The 14977-nt window shown below is 41.3% G+C and overlaps 1 protein-coding gene across 5 annotated transcripts in view; it reads left to right on the plus strand.

Moving 5' to 3' along the window:
• Positions 1-14977, plus strand: part of PPARG (peroxisome proliferator activated receptor gamma) — a 139255-nt gene that overhangs the window by 86054 nt on the left and 38224 nt on the right. For all 5 annotated transcript variants that reach the window (XM_081276298.1, XM_081276296.1, XM_081276295.1 and 2 more), the window contains 2 exons: positions 5800-6027; positions 7529-7698. In XM_081276298.1, the coding sequence (XP_081132424.1) occupies positions 5808-6027; positions 7529-7698 (390 nt within the window). In that variant the 5' untranslated portion in view covers positions 5800-5807. The remainder of the gene's footprint in view (positions 1-5799; positions 6028-7528; positions 7699-14977) is intronic.

The raw sequence follows: 14977 nt of genomic DNA on the forward strand, positions 1-14977 counted from the left end.
ATTGGCTGGTGGGGAGCTTCATCTTGCACAACTAAACCACTGAGAAGGAATCTTTATCTCACAGCAAAACGAAAACCCAGTCTGCTTCTCTCTATAAGATAGAATCATCCCATTGGCAGGCATTTAGTAACAACCACCAACTAAGGACGGGAGGAAAAGCTGATTAAGAAGCTGCTCTCCTTTGCTCCAGACGGGCCATGTCCAGGTGGAGATACGAATCCAAATCAGTCATCATGTCAGAGTTAAAGGAGGGAGAAAATGCTGGGGCAAGACAGAGAATGGAGAGTATTTTTAAGTTGGAGGATTGATTCATGGAGGAATTAGCACTTGACCTGGGCTTTGCAAGACAGGTAGGATTGCAGTCTGCAGAGATGAGGGGAAGGGATCCTGCGTGAACAGACCGGAGCAGGGCATCTTGAACCTGTGGGGCTGGGCATGTGTCTCAATGATGAGAGTGCTTGCCCCTCACGCACGAAGCACGGGGTTTGATCCCCAGCACCACAGATCAATCAATCAATAAATAAAAATAAAACAAACAAGAAGAAAATAGCAAAAACAGCATTCTAGGCTTCACCTGTCTGGGATAAGCAGAGGAATATAAGAGAGAAAAGGTACGTTAGGGTGGTGTAGGGGGGCCTTGAATGCCAAGCTAAGACATGGTCATTTATTATGGAGATCCACTTTTCCGATGTGCCCAAGACAGTAGAGAACAATAATACGGCATTCTGGCTGGACACGGTAGCACATGCCTATATTCCTAGCAGCTCAGGAGTCTGAGGCAGAAGGATCACACGTTTGAGGCCAGCCTCAGCAACTTAGAGAGGCCCTCAGCAACTTAGCCAGACCCTGTCTCAAAATAAAAAAGGCTGGGGGGGGGGGGGTGTGGCTTAGTGGTTAAACATCCCTGGGCTCAATTCCTGGTACCAAAAAATAATAAATAAATAAAGCAAGCAAGCATTCTTTGAGGGAAGGAGGGGAGAATGACGAGATGGCGCCCAGGGCATGTTTAAGACACTGAAATAATTCTGTATGACACTGCAGTGGTGTTGGATGTCATTATGCTTTTATCAAAATTCATAGAACTGTACAAGGCACAGAATAAGCCTAATATAAACTGCAGAGTTCTGTTCATAATGGCGTATCAGAATCAGTTCGTCTGTTGTAACAAGTACTACAGAGGTGCAGGATGTTAAAAATAGGGAAGACCTAACTGTCTTGTTGAGGAGGGGAGAGAGGGTATCTAGGCAGGGAGAAGGTATCTAGGACCTCTATGCTCAATTTTATGTAAACCTAAAATAGCTCTTTTGGAGGGGAAAAAAAAAACTGCTCTAAAAAAAGTAAGGTCTATTATTTCTTTTTTAAATCCTTCTGGCCACACAATGTACTACAAGTACAAATTATTTTAGAAGCTTCATATTTCATCGTAGAACTCACATGAACTTTTCACTCTATTCCCTGACACATAAGTGGCTATTTTCGCGTTAAAAAATTTTCCCCAGAATTTTCCAGCAAAACAGACAAACCCCCGGGGATGCAATTCCTGCGTGAAGAAGCATGACTTTGCGTTACAGGGAGTCACTGGAGTCGTCGATCACAAAACGAAACAAAAGTCAGCCAGTAAAATAATGAATGACCCATGTCTCCTGCACTCCTACGATTTTGGCCTCCTTATTTCCCATGTCCAGTGTTCACACAAAGGCACACAATCCACCTTCAACTTCACCTTCTTCACACTCAGGTGCTTTGCAGTGGGCCTCACTGAGAAACAGCTGATAAACTCACCTTTGAAGCTATGACAGGTCTCAACAAGAGACAGATCCTTGAGTAGGGAAATAACTGACACTAAGAAAAACTAACAGAGAAATAAGAATGCAGCAATGCAGGCCGGGCACAGTGGTGCAAGCCCGGGGAGGCTGAGGCAGGAGGATCGAAGGTTCAAAGCCAGCCTCTGCAAAATCGAGGCCCTAAGCAACCCAGTGAGCCCCTGTCTCTCAATAAAATACAAAATAGGGCTGGGGAGGGGGCTCCGTGGTCAAGTTCCCCTGAGTTCAATCCTTGGTACACGCCACCCCCCAAAAAATAATGGAGCAGGCCGCAGAGGCGGGCAAAGTGAACAGTGTGACTCAAGTTGGGCCAGTTTCAATGAATTTTGAAACAGGCCACAGTTGGATGGATGCCTCTGTTATTAGGAACACAGGGTTTTTTTTTCCCCCCCCTGAATGTCATTGAGACCCAGTACCACCTTTCAGCTATCACATTCCTCTTGCTGGTGTGTGCTGTTTACACGGCAACACAGATAACTGAAGGTTGTTTGGGTGCTTATTACGTAGCCATTCAGACACGGGAGCCCAAACGGTGCCTGATGAGCCCCTCTCGAGGCTCCGGAGCACATCACAGGACCGGTCTTCTGATTTGTCTGTTTAAGGCGCTTTGTTTCTCTTATGCCGACCACAACTGAAATCTTGAGTCTCAGGCCAGAGTTTGCCTTTGAGAGCAGATTCCTTCGCTCTCTGTTTGCTGGGAAAAAGCAAGAGGCCCATTCCCAGATACCCCGAGGAGCGTGGCTCTTGCTCTATCAATCTTTTTTTATCAATGAGAGGACAGAACAGGGTTTCTGGGTCCCTCTTGAGTTTGAATCTCAACGTTTCTAGCTCATGAATCTTGAGCAAGTGATTTGACTTTCCTAATCCCACCATCTTCTCCATGGAGTGAACCCAGGACCTCAGATTACACAGGATAAAAGGTGGCGTTCATCAATCCATTGCTTCTCTCCTCCCCTGCCCCTTCAGCTAGGATTTCGTTTATTTTATTAGTTCATTTTATTAGTTAATCGTTCATTTTATTAGTTAATCAATGAGTATTTGATAAGTGTTTTATGAGCTTTGTTAGAAGGCGCAGACATACCTGCAAACAAGACAGACCTCTCGGATTCCAGGATCCTTGGGATCTAAGAGCATTTGTTTCTTTGCATTCGGGTTTAACCCTCCTGAAGTTCACCAGTGCATCTACCAGAGCTAACACTTAACATATTTCAGTGGCTGCTTTTCTCCACACCCCTTTGAATAGTGGACTAGTTTCAGGTAAACCAAGTCAGTCCAGTAGCTGCTATACCACAGTTTGAAGTCTACACTCACCAGAGGCTCACATAAGTTCACACAGAGTACTTGGAACCCAACTGGTCAGGGTTTCAGTTCACTTGCTGTGTTAACAAATCAGATTTAGAAAAATGCACATGGCCTGTGGCATCATGAGCAGGTAAATTCATGGAAGTAGTTATTTTGAAGCCTTTTCTCCTTTGTCTTTTGTATGGGGGCCATTGATCCCAGGGAAGCTCTACCACCGAGCCACATCCCCAGCTCTTTTTATTTTTTTATAAACTGCTGAGGGTCTCACTAAATTGCCGAGGCTGGCCTCTGACTGGCAATCCTCCTGCCTCAGCCTCCTGAGCCGCCGAGATTAGGTATGCACTGCTATACCTGGCTCTCTGTTCGTCTTTTATATTGTTTTTTGTATTCTTCTCTGTTTTGTTTGTGTTTCCTTTGGGGGATGAGCTAAGTTGATGCTGGGGGACCAGATTCTGACTTTGACATTTTCTCACATATTACATATTCACCTGCCTGTTCTCTATATGGGGAAAACTTTCTCGTCTGAAAAAAAGCTGTATCCCCTCAAAAAGATAAATATTTGAGTAATTGTTCATAGTGCAGAAGGGAGCTTTTCTAAAAGATTGATTATAGTATTACCTTAAGAACAAATTATTTTAGAATGCTGTTGAATAAATGCACATAATTTAACTTAGCAACTCAAATACAAAAGCATTTAAAACACAAATAGAATAACAAAATTTTCATCCTAAAGAGAAAAATATTTAGGGTTTTAATTTTAAGGAAAAAAACACAAAACTGTCCTAGAAACCTATGCTCTTTAAAAATAATTGTTAACAGATCGCATCAAAACAATAAAAACCTTTTGCCCAGAGAAGGAAACAACGAACAGAATAAAGAGACAACCTACAGAATGGGAGAGAAAATTTTGCAAACTGTATAATTGGTAGTGGGGTTGATATGTAAGAAACTCAGATCGACAGCATAAAAGACAACCCGTCTTAAAAACAGGCAAAGGATCTGGACAACCCTTTCTCAAAGGATGACATACAAATGGCCATCAGTTATATGAAGAGATATTCAAAAATCTCTAATCATCAGGGAAATGCAGACCAAAGGTTCAGTTAGACATAGCACCTCACTCCTGTTAGAATGGCTGCTAGGAAAAAGAAGAAAGAGATTCAGCGTTGGCAAGAATGTAGGAAAAAAGAAACTCTTACAAACTATTGGTGGGAATGTAAATTGGTGCAGCCATTGTGGAAAACAGAATAGAGGTTCCTCAGAAAATTAAAAGTAGAACTACCACATGATCCAGCAATTCCCCTTCTGGGTATATATCCAAAGAACTGAAATCAGTATGTTGAGGGGATACCTGCACTCCCTGGCCATTGCAGCTCCATTCACAGCAGCCAAGATATGAAATCAACCTAAGTGTCTGTAGACAAATGAATGGGTTTTAAAAAAAAAAAAATCAGTGAACATGCCTGAGTGATGGAATACTATACATCCTTCAAAAAGAAGATTCTTATTATTGTGCTAAGGGAAATAAGCCAGATGCAGAAAGAAAAACACTGCATGGTCTCACTTATATTTGGAATCTTGTTTTAAAAACTACTCATGGAAGCAGAGAGTGAAATGGAGATTGTCAGGGACTTAGAGGTGGGGGAAATGGGGAGATGTTGGCCAATGTTTCAGTGATACAGTATGAATAAGTTCTGGAAAACCCAGTGTACAGCAAAATGACTAGAGTTAAGAATACTGAATTGTTTACCTTGAGATTTCATAAGAGAATCAATCTTAAGTGTTCTCACTTCAATGATGAATATGTTAATTAGCTTGATTGTGATAGTCATTTTATAATGTATATATAATTTAAAATATCACATTCCATATCTTAAATATAGGATTTTTTATTTTTAGTTATACCTCAATAAAGGTGGGAAAACTTTATAAATAGATTAAACATATCTATTAACAGACTTAATTGATGATATTTTTTTTCTTTTGGTACTGAGGATTGAGCCCAGAGGTGGGCTACCACTGAGCTGCATCCTCAGTCCTTTTTATTTTCTATTTTGAGACAAAGTCTTACTAAGTTGCTGAGGCTGACCTTAAACTTGCCATCCTCCTGCCTCAGCCTCCTGAGGCATTGGGATTACAGAGGTGCACCACCACACCCAGAGTCAATTGATGATCTTACTTAGAGAATGATGAGAACAGTGTTATATGACATTTATGTGGATATGCTGTATGCAACTATTATGGGGGTGTCTTTTAGGGTGCCCTGGTACACGTAACTTCCTGCTTATCATAAAACGACCCCCATTGCATTAAGAATGTGGTTGTATAGCTGGGCATGGTGGTGCATGCCTATAATTCCAGTGGCTCGGGAGGCTGAGGCAGGAGGATAGCAAGTTCCAAGCCAGCCTCGGCAAAAGTGAGGCACTAAGCAACTCAGTGAGCCCCTGTCTCTAAATAAAATACAAAATAGGGCTGGGGATGGGGCTCAGTGGTTGAGTGCCCCTGGGTTCAATCCCCAGTACCACCCCCCAAAAAAAGATTGTGTTTGTGTTCTCATAACGTGGATGAGACTGCCTGGCCAGCGTCTCTCTGTGTGCCCCCTCTCTGTGGGTCTTTAGAAGACGGCTCTGCTCTCCAGGCCCTGGCTTCCTAAGCCTTCTCTTTGCCATTTCAGAAATCACCATGGTTGACACAGAGATGCCGTTCTGGCCCACCAACTTTGGGATCAGCTCCATGGACCTCTCCATGATGGATGACCACTCCCGCTCCTTCGACATCAAACCCTTCACCACCGTGGACTTCTCCAGCATTTCCGCCCCCCACTACGAAGACATCCCATTCACGAGAGCTGATCCGTTGGTGCCTGATTATAAATATGACCTGAAGCTCCAAGACTACCAAAGTAAGATGCTTCTGTTCTCGTTTCAGACCACGGTGACCCTGGAGTACGCGCTCCAGAGGCTGGGACTCTAGAGAGAAGGCGGCTCCCATTATCAGCCAGATCTTAGGTCTCCGCTTTATGCCAGAAAGGAAGGTGGATGTAAATGCCGCAGGTCCATCTTGTCCGTTTGACCCTTTTCTCTCTCTGTCCTTTCTGGCTGGCTTCCTTCTTAGCGTTTTCTAAGATGATTACATCGCCTTTTCTATCTCAGGCTGAGTGGAGTCCACCCAACTTTCAGCTTCTTCTAAGTTAATAGGTAACAGTTGCAAGTTATCGTATACAATTTATCATCCTTAAATTACTCTGACTGTGGGTTTCTTTTTCCCACCCCTAATCTGTGATGTGTGAAATCTACATTGAAACCCGCCTTTTCAGGCTCAAATGAGCATTTTAAGGTTGTCAACTTAAAAAATTCACAAGTGAACATTGCAAAAGCCTATGGCTCTTCTTGCCATGAACTCAGTCAACATCAAAACATCGGGCTCAAGAAAAAAAAAAAAAAAACCGAGGACTGCACTTTTCAAGATAAAATATAATTTCTGTGATGCTGTTTCCTTGATGGTATCTCCTCGTGGGCTGATGTGCTGGTTTTCCAGAGCCACCGCTGTGTAATTGGCAACCATTATGTGACACTAAGTCAGAACTTCCTGTATTTCTAGTTTTATTTCTTAGATAAATAGTATAGCTGGTTCTATTTATCTGTGTGGTTTGGGGTTTTAGCCTAATATGGAAATTGAATAGGCCCGAACCTAACCAGTAAAAGGTAGGACTTGCTTTCCAGAGGTTTCTCCTGCATTCATTCAAAGATCTTTTTTTTTTTTTTTTTTTTGCAAACTCTTTGTCTCAACTCACAGCTGTTGATAAACCCGGGTTCTTACTTTCCTGTACCTTTCAAAGAGGCCCATAGTGGTGGCAGGGTTCCTTTTACTAGTGTGGCTTAAAAAGACTTCTTTTTTTTTTTTTTTTTTAATTCTGCTTTGTTATATATGACAGCAGAATACTAAAAGAGACCTTTGGTATGCAAGATTTAAGTAAAATATATCACTGACACACACACAGGGCAGTACATCCCCAGCCAGACGAGCCACGTTGTCTCAAGTCCTGTTTTCTTACCTGTTTAGTCTTTCGGGGTGTTGAGGAGTTGGAGGACTTCACACTTAATCCATATCTCTGTTTTATTTATTTTTTTAATATTTATGTTCTAGGCGTAGTTGGACACAGCACCTTTATGTTTTCATTTATTTATTTTCATTCGAACCCAGGGCTCCGCATGCGCCAGGTTTGGGACTGGCCTGTAATGCCAAAGCCTCTATAGTTCTCTGCCTTCACCTGGGTCTTTGCATGTTGCTGAGCCCTTCCGCCCTGACGGCCTGAAGGAGTCCAGTGGCCACCCCGGCCCCAGCACCCCTGCAGGGTCCTTTTCCAGGTGATAACAGATCTTCTCACCTCTCTCTCTGCACAGGTGCGATCAAAGTGGAACCTGCGTCCCCGCCTTATTATTCTGAAAAGACTCAGATCTACAATCGGCCCCATGAGGAGCCCTCCAACTCGCTCATGGCCATCGAGTGCCGCGTGTGTGGAGATAAGGCTTCTGGGTTCCACTACGGCGTTCACGCCTGCGAAGGGTGCAAGGTAACAGCACGAAAAATCTCTCCTCCAAAAAGTTGGCTGATATGTGCCTATTTCATTTCCCTTTGCAAACTCACTCCAAGGAATTAAGATCAAATGGTCATAGATTTTTTTTTTTTTTGGCGAGGTGGGAGCCAAACCCATTCTTCAAGTAATAGAATATTCAAAAATCTAAGAAGAAAACTGATAAAAGCAGGATTGCTTCACCCTACTCACCTTTCTGCAAGTGGGTCCTTTGGCAGTGATTCATGTCAGCCCTGCTGTCTTGCAGACTTTTTACTATTATTATTATTATTATTATTATTATTATTATTTTAATATTTATTTTTTAGTTGTAGTTGGACATAGTACCTTTATTTCATTTATTTTTATGTGGTGCTGAGGATAGAACCCATGGCCTCGCATGTGCTAGGTGAGCGCTCTACCACTGAGCCACAAACTCAGCCCACTCTTATTATTTTTTAACAAAGCAGTCTGTCCAAGATGTCATGGTAAGATAGTCAACGATGAGCCGGCACCAGGACCCAGATTTCCTGAATTCTCTAGTGTGGTTTTCACTGTACCAAGTAATCTTTTATATAACGTAAGGGCTGACAAGTTACTTGTGTGTGTTTATCATTTCATTCCTTACAACAGCCCCGTAAGGAGCTTATTTATGGCCACATCACAAATAAAGCAATTATAGATTGAGGGCTTGGGGATGCCACTTGGGGGTAGATCACTCACTTAGCATGTGCAAGGCCCTGGGGTCCATCACCAATATCGCAAAAAGTAATAATAATAAAATAAAATAAAGAAAATAAATTATGGATTAGCCAGCCCTTCCAAAGTTGGTAACTGGCAGATTGAGGTGTGGGATGTGGCTCTGACTCTACATCAACTCCTAAACCGGTGCTCTCTGTTTCCTTATTCAAGTATCAGTTTGAGCCGTGTATTGTGCAGACAGGCAAAGAGGTACAACCACTTCAGGACACTATTGGATTCAGACATTTCCTAACGTGATGCCCCAGTTTATTAGGGAAATGTGCCGATGAACGTGTATTTTGATACTCAGTCTTTTAAAATAATACTGTAATCAGTGAATCAAGAATATGAAAGTAAAGATATGGAACAGCAGGTAGGCAGGAGCCAGGACATCTGGGGAGGATGGGACCAAAAAGGAAATGAATTTTCACTCTTGTGACTGTGCACCAGTCTTGGTTCAGGTGCCTCTACGTCAATCATTATTTAGCCACGTTCTGCCAGAGTTTTCTCATCTATAAAGTGGTGGAATTGGAGCAGATGGTCACTACAGTCCTTTTAGTTCTATTAGTTTATTACTATAAAGGCAACCTCATGTTTTACAAAGTGACAAACCACTCATCCCCTGTGCCACTTGCTCAAAGTCACCAGCCAGTCATATCACACCAGCCCCGGGCCGCCTCATGTGTTGAACGGCTTGGCTGTGTCGGCCGTCCAAGCTCTGACTCATCTCTGAAGTTCTGAATTTCAAAATGAGTCCTCAATATACTCCTGGCAAGAGAGGAAGATACTTAAACCCCTTCGTTCTATGATTAGAACCAAATCCAAATATCTACAGTTCTCAATGAAAACAGTCAGTATCCTAAGATCTAAATGATAACAAGAGCATGTCATTTTATTGAGTTAAGATTTACAGTGTTTTGAGTAAGTTGTTGCTCAATTCTGAACCATATTTATCTAAAGAAACCGTTAGGTTTGGGTCATGTTGATTAATGCACATTAGTAAATGCGTGTGGCTGGGGATGTGGCTTCAGTGGTGGAGGGATCGTCTAGCATGGCAAGTCCTGAGTTCCATCCCCAGCTCCACCGAACAAACAAACAAAAATAAATAAATAAATAAATAAATAAATTATATATATATATGGTAGAGAAAGGGGATAAACTCTTCATAAAGTCTGTAGAATAGTCAGGCACAGTGGCTCATGCCTATAATCCCAGCAACTCAGGAGGCTGAGGCAGAAGGTTTGCAAGTTCAAGACCAGCCTCAGCTAATTTAGTGAAATCCATCTCAAAATAAAAAAATAAAAAAGGGTAAGGGATGCAGCTCAGTGATAAAGCGCCCCTGGGTTCAATCCCCAGAACCCAAAAGCAGAGTGCCTGAAGTTGTGTTTGGGTGGGGAACTGTGGTGATCCTACCTCCTTGGGAGGCCGAGGCAGGAGGATCCCTTCAGCCCAGAAGTTTGAGGCTACCCTGAGCAACATAGCAAGACCCCCTGTCTCAAACAATTTTTTTGTCAGTTTTATTTCTCAGTCTGAAAAGTATCAGTAGATGTAATCCACATAAATAAAAGTTCTTTAGGGTCTTCAGTCATTCTTTAAAGATTCAAGGAGATCAAAAAGTTTGAAAACCACTTGTTACAGGGCATGGAGGCAGAAGAAGAACAATGACTCATTCTTTGTCCTTAGGACCTACACAAATCTGTTGCCACCTCCCGAATACAGCCCCATTAGACCAGTGGCTATCAGTAATCTAAGATGTCTCCTTATCACCAATGTTCAATGAAAATCAAGAAAATGAAATTAGCAAATGGCTTGACTCATCTGTATGAATTTTGAAAGGTGTTTTGGAAGCTGGGGCAGTGGTGTACATCTGTAATCCCAGTAGCTCAGGAGGCTGAGGCAGGAGGATTGTGTGTTCAAAGCCAGCCTCAGCAACTTAGCGAGGCCCTAAGCAATTTAACAAGGTCCTGTCTCAAAATAAAATTTAATAAAGGGCTGGGGATATGGCTCAGTGGTTAAACACGGCTGGGTTCAACCCCCGGTGTCCAGTACTCCCCTGCCTCAAAAAAAAAAAAGTGCTTTGGCAGTTTAATTTTTGCCATTTTGGTAGAATACTGGGTATACCCATAATTAAAATCAAGTTTATCATAAAGTTGCAGAGTAACTTACAGATTGAAAGGAGTAGTGATATTGCATATGGTACTTGTTGGTAGATCCTAAATAACTTTACGATGAGGCAGGTTTGTTTTAGTGGTCCTTGTCAAAAATGGAACAGTTAGGAATGAGTAGATTTGGTTTAGAATAAAATGAAATAGTGGCAGATTCTTAGGTGTGTTCATATTGCGGACTTATGCAAAATTAAACCTTTGCTACTAAAAGATACGCCTTAGAGTTTGCAAAGCTATCGTTTATTGCTTACAAATTAGATAATGTATTTTTTTCTTTAATAGGTTATTATTGTATTAGTCCATTTTAATTAATGAATGAAATACCTGAGGCCATGTACTTACAAAGAAAAGAGGTGTATTTGGCTCATGGTTCTGATCCAAGGTCGAAGGCCCACATCTGGTGATGTCCTTCTTGATGCAGAATCTCAGTGCAGCCCAGGGCCCATCATGGCAAAAGACAGGGAGCACATTTGTGGGCAGCTGTGCATGTATGTGTGGGCATGTGTCTTCTGGTCCTTCTCCCTCTTCTTACAAAACCATCAGAATTCAATCCTGGGGGTTCCTTCCTGATCACCTTATCTAATCCTAATCACTTCCCAAGACCCCATCTCCAAACACCATTGTCGGATTAAGTTGCTACACCCTTAATACCTCACAGGGGGTTACTTTTCAATACATGATCCCTTGGGTGTTGCATTCAAACCATATCCAAACCGTAGCAATCATGTTTTTGAATCTTCAGTAAATGATCATTTAGAGCCATAGATTTACCTAAAAATATAAGCAAAGAAGAACTACTGTACCTTACAAAGTCATCTCCTTTTATACTTCTACATAAGACCCTACCTCAAGAAGGGTGTTTGTGGGGTGTGTGTGTGTGTGCACTTGTGCACACACATGCATTTATATTAATTATACAGAATAACATATTTCTTTGTGTTTATTTATTTCCATATGCCTATAACATACTTCAATCATATCCCCCTCCCCCATTACCTCTCTTACCCTTCCCTCCCCCACCTCTTCTTAACCCTTTCCTCTTCTCTGAGAGTGCCCAGCCCAGGAAGGGTTTTAAATATATTTCTGTCTGCCGGTAGCAGGTCATTGATTCCGCTTCCCCGTGTCCCATTCCACGGGACACACAGGGCTTTGAATCTCAGTGTGAAAATTAACAAGGCCATTCTGAAGCCTCATTGCACCTGAAATTCTGTTTAAAAAATAATAATTAATTAAGGAGGAGTTGGAAAAAGTTTAAAAGCCAGAAAAAAAAAAAAAGAAACAAAACCAGGAATTGCCTTCTCACAGACAAATATGGAGACTTTAGAATAAAAATATATACACAGAACCATTTTCTGAAACGGTGACCCAGTGATCTTCATCACCCCAACTCACAGAATGCACGCCCCGAAAAGGAAGTTGTTGAAAGAATAAGAAAAATAATAATGAAAGTTGAAACTGTGCATTGTCTTAGGTACCGTGAAATAATAGAGTATTGTTAGGGAGTTTCTTTATCATGAAGGAACTTTGGAGAAGTTGGCTCTGTTCTCTCTCTTTAAAAAAAAAAGAAACAGAAAAACACTCAGTAATATCCTTACATCTTCTTCTCATTTCTTGGAAGAGTCAAAAGATAAGAAAACAATCAGTTATCTTGAAGGTAGTGGAAAAAAGAAACAATAAAAGCAAGTTCAGGGTGTGTGTCTAGAGACACTCAGTTCAGGAATTCACAGACATATCCAGTACATAAGTGATACTCAGAATCGCCATTCTGTAGCAATGAAAGATCCCGAATCATCACAAAAGAGAATATGATTCACCTTTGAAAAGGCATCATAGGAGGCAGACTAAAAATGGGCACCATGAGGGTTAAACTTAAATAACATGATTCTCTTATCAAAAAAACTTCCTGTCTAGCCATGCCAAATAACTGAGTACTCTGTGACCCACCCCTCTGTCAGTAGGCCAAGCAGCATTTCAACCATTGATATTAATTTTTAAAAATGAAAATCAGAAGTCATGGAACATCATAAACTACATCTGTTCACAGTGGCAAAAATCAAAGTCTTGACCAACATTTTTCAGTGAAAACAGTTCTGTACATTAGCTTTCTACTAACCCATGGGAAAAGAAAACCACAGCTTTGTAATCCCAGAGGTCCTCGAATCTTTTGAAAATTAAAGTGGGTTCTGCTTCCAGCAGATACAACATGGGACATAATCTTTGAGATATTGCTGATCTCACAAGAGGCCTCTAAGACAACAGTGTCAACATGACACAAAAGAAATGAACAAAGCCCTAGGTCTTGAGCCAGGAGCTACAGAACTGCAGGGGCACTTCCTTCCTAATAGACTCCCATAGAGGTGCCAAGGTGCAGTACTTCCCCCAAAGACAGGTGCCTGTCTCTGTGTTCTGAGCCATCAGTGAGGGGGAGCTGAGCCTGGGGTTTTTGGATTGAGCCAGGATCCTCAGGGGTATCTGCAGGTCATAAGTCAGTGGCATTTAGCAGAAGCATTTGCAAAATCTCTTTGAAGGAAAGAATTCTCAATGTGGGCCCTATAGGACTTCCACAAAATTGAGGCATGATTTCAAAATAAAGTATCTGCAAGCAATGGGAGATGGCAGTCACCTTGGATGAAATTCATCAAAATAAAAAAAAAAAAAAGGTACAAATTTATTACCATCTGTCTCCTACCCAAGGAAAGCAGAAATTACTGGTGCCTGAAACAGAATCCACAACAACTATGTAAAAAAATTGTTTAAAGAGGGGCTGGGGTCGTGGCTCAGAGGTAGAGCACTTGGTTTGCACGTGTGAGGCCCTGGGTTCGATCCTCAGCACCACATAAATAAATAAATAAATAAATAAATAAACAAAATAAAGGCATTGTGTCCATCTACAACTAAAAAATATATATTAAAAATTTTGTTTTAATTGGTTAAAGAAAGAGGGTGGGCCCAGCTTGATGGCTCATGCCTGTAATCCCAGCAACTCGGGAGGCTGAGACAGGAGGATCACTTGAGACCAGGAGTTTGGGGCCAACTTCACCAACATAAGAAAACCCTGTCTCAACAAAACAAAACTAAAGTCAACACCAAGTGTGGGAAAGAGACTTGAATTTTCATAAACTCTATGTATAAACACTTCAGAAAATAAGTTGGCATTCTCTTATAAAATTTAACCTTCATATGTCATACACTGTAGAAACTCCATGCCAAGGTAATTCTTTTTTTTAATTAACATCTTTCAGATTTTTTTCTAATTAGTCATACATGACAGCAGAATGCATTTTGTTTCAATGTACACCAATGGAGCACAACTTTTCATTTCTCTAGTTGTACACAATGTAGACTCACACCATGTGTGCAATCACACATTTACCTAGGATCATGACATTCTTCTTATTCCACCATCTTTCCTACCTCCCGTGCCCTCTCCTCTCCCCCCTCCCCTTTGCCCAATCCAAAGTTCCTTCATTCTTCCCATGCCCCCTCCCCCCATTGTGGATCAGCATCACTTATCAATAAGAGAGAACATTCGGCCTTTGGTTTTTGGGGATTGACTTACTTCACTTACCATGATATTCTCCAACTCCATCTACCTGCAAATTCCATAATTTTATTCTCTTTTAATGATGAATAATATTCCATTGTGTATATATACCACAGTTTCTTTATCCATTCATCTGTTGAAGAGCACCTAGGTTGGTTCCACAGTTTAGCTATTGTGATTTGTGCTGCTACTATAAACATTGATGTGGCTGCTTCACTGTGGTATTGCAGATTTTAAATCCTTTGGGTATAGAAAAACTGTGGAATGCTTCACGAATTTGATTGTCATCCTTGCGAAGGGGCCGTGCTAATCTTCTCTGTGCCATTCCAATTTTGGTGTATGTGCTGCCCAAGTGAGCATGCCAACGTAATTCTTATAACATGTACATCGTAAAATGTTTACGAGGTTATTTATAGAAGCACTGCCCCTTAAGAGCTAAAAATTGGCAGTGATGCTTATAGCCATCACCATAGGAGTAGGTTAATAAATCGTGGTATAGTCATAAAATGAAATAGTATATAATTGTGAAAATGAGTAAATTATACTGCTGTAATGCACCAATAAAAATATACTAAAGAAAATGAATAAATCGCATGGCTTTTCACTGGAAAGTGAATAAATTTTGGAAACGAAATGCTCAATTTATAAAAACAAAGAGAGAGATTCCCCCCTCCATAACAAATTGTATGAAATCACTGAAGGCCTCAGAACAAGCTTAATGAAACAACATGTTGTGTCGTTTCACATGCTAGTGGATAAACTTGCCCTAAAGGGCAAGGAAACAATCCACACAAAATAGAGAATAGTGATTGCTTTGTCCAGGGAGGAC

Source organism: Spermophilus citellus (assembly GCF_964194105.1).
Source record: "Spermophilus citellus genome assembly, chromosome: 19".
Lineage (NCBI taxonomy): Eukaryota > Metazoa > Chordata > Mammalia > Rodentia > Sciuridae > Spermophilus > Spermophilus citellus.